Genomic DNA, 3,897 nt, shown 5'->3' with positions numbered 1-3,897 from the left:
TGAGTTATTTAACTTTAAAGACCACGAAAAGATTTTATTTTTTGCCATAAAAGTGAAATTACTAAACCTACACATAGGAACCTGATAAAAATTCTCATTTAAGAGGAACTATTTATACGATTTACGCAGTGGATGCCCTTCCAGCTGCAACCCAGTGAGAAACCCTGCTTGAGTTGAGAAACTGAAAAATAAAGGTCTGAAACTCCTTGAGGTTGAGTAAATGTTAAGTAAATTTAACTAACTGTCACTTTAAGAAGCTTTAAGGACATAAAAACAAAAACGACAAAACTTCAGTGCACGCTTATAACATACAGAAAGCTGTGGCAGATGCAGATGCTATAATATTTATAATATTCCACTAATTTATGAGTGTGAATGAGCCTTTAAGACTTTTATAAAAGACAAAGAAAACAAATGATGCCATCTGTTCTCAAATCTGCCAGACCAAGATCATGACTTAAATCAGCAGGCCAACGAAATCTTTTCTCCAAGTTGTCTGGAGTGAAACTGGGCACCCATGAGAGCGGCGCAAATGACAGATGTTCACGCCGGGCAGACCAACCGGTTGCTCTGCCCTTTTCTCTAGCCAACACAATTAGCCTTTCTCTGTCATTCTGCCCACTGGCAACACATATGCCAAACAGTCACAGTCCAACACAATCAGAGTATCGGCTGAAACTGGGATTATGTTGCTTTGTATTGTTAGCAGGCTCTACTGGCTAATCCTAATGCTGAAAGGACACAGTAAAAAGTCTGATCCGCTTTCACTGCTTGGCCATGGTGTACATTTGAATGCAGTTTTGGAAGTGAGCTGTTGTATTGAGTTGGGGTTTAATCAAGATTATGTACACCTTTGGCAGAAAGTAGCCACCGAGTATCCCCAACACGCTAAGAAGAATCGCCCCTACATTTAGCGCCATGACGAAGCTCCCTCTGGAAATACAGTAAGCTGTGAAGAACGTGATCCAAGAAATCATGTAAATCATTAGGCTGAATGTGATGCATTTTGCCTCGTTGTAATTGGCCGGCAGATCTTTGCCCATGTAACTCAGGCAGAAGCATACTAAGCTTAGCGCACAGACAAAAAAGAGCTCAACGAAGGCGGCGAGAGACAGAGTCTTACTGCACTCCAAGACAATGCTGTCATGGTAGAAGTCGTAGTCCCGAGATGGAAACGGGGGATCGAGGAGCATGCGGAGAACGGAGATGAAGATTTCCACCACCGTCGTGATGAAGATGAACATCTCGGGCCCTCGATTCTTCGCCCAGGTTTCATAGGATCTTGGCAACTTGGAGGACCACTTGAATATACAAACCACCTTAACAAAAAGAGACATTTATGTTTAGGGGGCTCTATTGGCTGCCAGGCTTATTGATGTATTATAGCTTACACTAAAATGGCCATCATTTCAGCAGTAAAAATGCTACAATAAAAATCTGTAACCTGGTTAAGAGTAAGTTTCCTTAATGTATATGGTTAATATCTGTAAATTGACTTTCCCAGAATTCCCTGCATGACACTAAACACATAACACTTTTGATGCCTCAACATTGCAATGGTTCTTTTTAGCTTTTATCATTAGTTATATACATTCAAGTTTTATGTTACATCTAATGTTGATAAATACTGTTTATTCCATTGGTTAAATTTGATGTGTGTTACCACGATGGGGTTTAGAAGTTGTGTGAATGACCACGAGCACCTTATACAGTTGAAGTCAGAATTATTAGCCCCCCTTTGATTTTTTTTCTTTTTTAAATATTTCCCAAATTATGTTTAACAGAGCTTTTATTTTTAAATTTTTTGAAATCCATTTTAAGTTCAAAATGATTAGCCCCTTTAAGCTATATATATATAATATATAAATAATATATATATAATAAATATAATATATATATATATGTGTGTGTATATAAACATTTTTTTCTCTCGATAGTCTACAGAACAAACCATCATTATACAATAACTTGCCTAATTACCCTGACCTGCCTAGTTAACCTAATTAACCTAGTTAAGCCTTAAATGTCACTTTAAGCTGTATAGAAGTGTCTTGAAAAATATCTAGTCAAATATTATTTACTGTCATCATGGCAAAGATAAAATAAATCAGTTATTAGAGATGAGTTATTAAAACTATTGTGTTTAGAATTGTGTTGTAAAAAATCTCTCCGTTAAATGGAAATTTGGGGAAAAATAAAACGTGGGGACTAATAATTCAGGGGGACTTCAACTGTATATTCAAGTTTCTCTGCTTGTGGGAATAGTCCTTAATGATTAGCTTTGGTTTATCATGTGACTTTCTCAACACCATTTGCTTATGGTTGTGTTTTGTCTGTGTATCAAAGGTAGGATGTGTAGATGTACGTACTTCAAACTCAGGTGCATAATAGCTAAAGATATATTAAATACAGTTTTCAGTAATATTGCTAAATCATTTTTTGGTCACTACTGTATTTCAAATGGTAAAGTTCTGGCAACCACAGCTACCATTTTTTTGCCATATATTTTATGGGCCTTTTTTTTTGTGAACATAATATAGCTGAGCTAGTTATATTTCAGAGCTGTCACATATACATTATAACTAGAAGATTAAGATCCAAGGATTAAAATCTTTTTTTAGTTCCTCAGTCAAGACTCAAATGTTGAGAGGATGTATTACAGTTGATGTTAATTAATTTACACAAAATACAAAGTATAACATTTTAATATTGCTAATTTATCAATGTATGCTAATTTATCGATCTAATTTATATTTAAAAATCTTTTGCATCCCTTATATTTATTAGTAAATAAACATGATTAGCAAATATTCTTATGAAACATTTTTCTTCTTATTAATTTACTAATAATGCCTTAATTGTTTTAAACAAGCTTGTACACACACACACACACGCACGCACGCACGCACGCACGCACGCATGCACGCACACACACGTATATATACTGTGTGTGTATAATTATATATATAATATTATATATATATATATATATATATATATTATATATATATATATATACTATATATATATACACACACATTTTTATTTTATTTATTTCAGTTTGAGTAATTTTAGTTATTCAACCTAATCATTAGTTATTCAACCTATGTATTTTAATTTAGTAATTTTTTTCACCTAATAATTTATTTCAGTTTATTTATGTAACAATAAAAACATTGGTTTTAATCTTTCAAAACTAGAAAACATGTTTTGCTAATTATTTATCTTAAATAGTTTGTTTTCTTTTATTATAATTAATATTATTTGTATTTTAAGTGTAAATAATGTAATGTAAATACTTTTTGGGGCTAAAAGTAAATCAGGCTCTGTTTACCTCCACTAAATTGACATATATAAAAAAAGCGACAGGTGACAGACAGAAAAACAATATGGAGAGAGAAAGCTGTCGTTTCCAGCTGTAAAACTATCCCATTTGTGTAGATTTGTGTTTCTTTTTATTAAACACCCATCATTTGTGCTTTATATTTAACTTTAAAACCAGTATAAATTTCAGACATCAAGTTTGAATGCATTATATGAGCAATTACACTACAAAATCTATTAAATCAAATGTGTTTTTGACTACCCCTGGACAAGTTGATGAACTCATAACATTTCAGACCTCATTTACATCAGTATTTAGAATCATCCACTTGTAATCAGCTTGTCTAAAACACATTTAAATACCCGGTGTAAACAAGGCCTTAAATAGTGCAGAATGAATAAACTACAGTTAGTAGAGCCTCACAATTTCAACAACATTTCCAAATAAAGAGCCCTAAATACCTGAAAAGATCGCACGGTGACACAGGCCAGGCACACAGTGAAGCTGATTACAAAGAGGGGCTGTTTAAGAAGACAGCCGACACGAGACGGCCTGCTGAAGTGACACAAGGT

The 3,897-nt window shown here is 33.8% G+C and overlaps 1 protein-coding gene across 1 annotated transcript in view; it reads right to left on the bottom strand.

Moving 5' to 3' along the window:
* Window positions 1-372: 372 nt before the first annotated feature.
* LOC130217451 (taste receptor type 1 member 1) overlaps window positions 373-3,897 on the bottom strand; it is a 12,198-nt gene continuing 8,673 nt past the window's right edge. The window contains 2 exon segments of the mRNA XM_056449563.1: window positions 373-1,319; window positions 3,787-3,897. The exon segment at window positions 3,787-3,897 is cut by the window's right edge and continues 68 nt beyond it. Coding sequence (XP_056305538.1) covers window positions 765-1,319; window positions 3,787-3,897 — 666 coding nt within the window. The 3' untranslated portion in view covers window positions 373-764.

Source organism: Danio aesculapii, chromosome 23 (genome assembly GCF_903798145.1).
Source record: "Danio aesculapii chromosome 23, fDanAes4.1, whole genome shotgun sequence".
Taxonomy (NCBI): Eukaryota; Metazoa; Chordata; class Actinopteri; order Cypriniformes; family Danionidae; genus Danio; species Danio aesculapii.
This window is presented reverse-complemented; position numbering and strand designations above follow the sequence as displayed.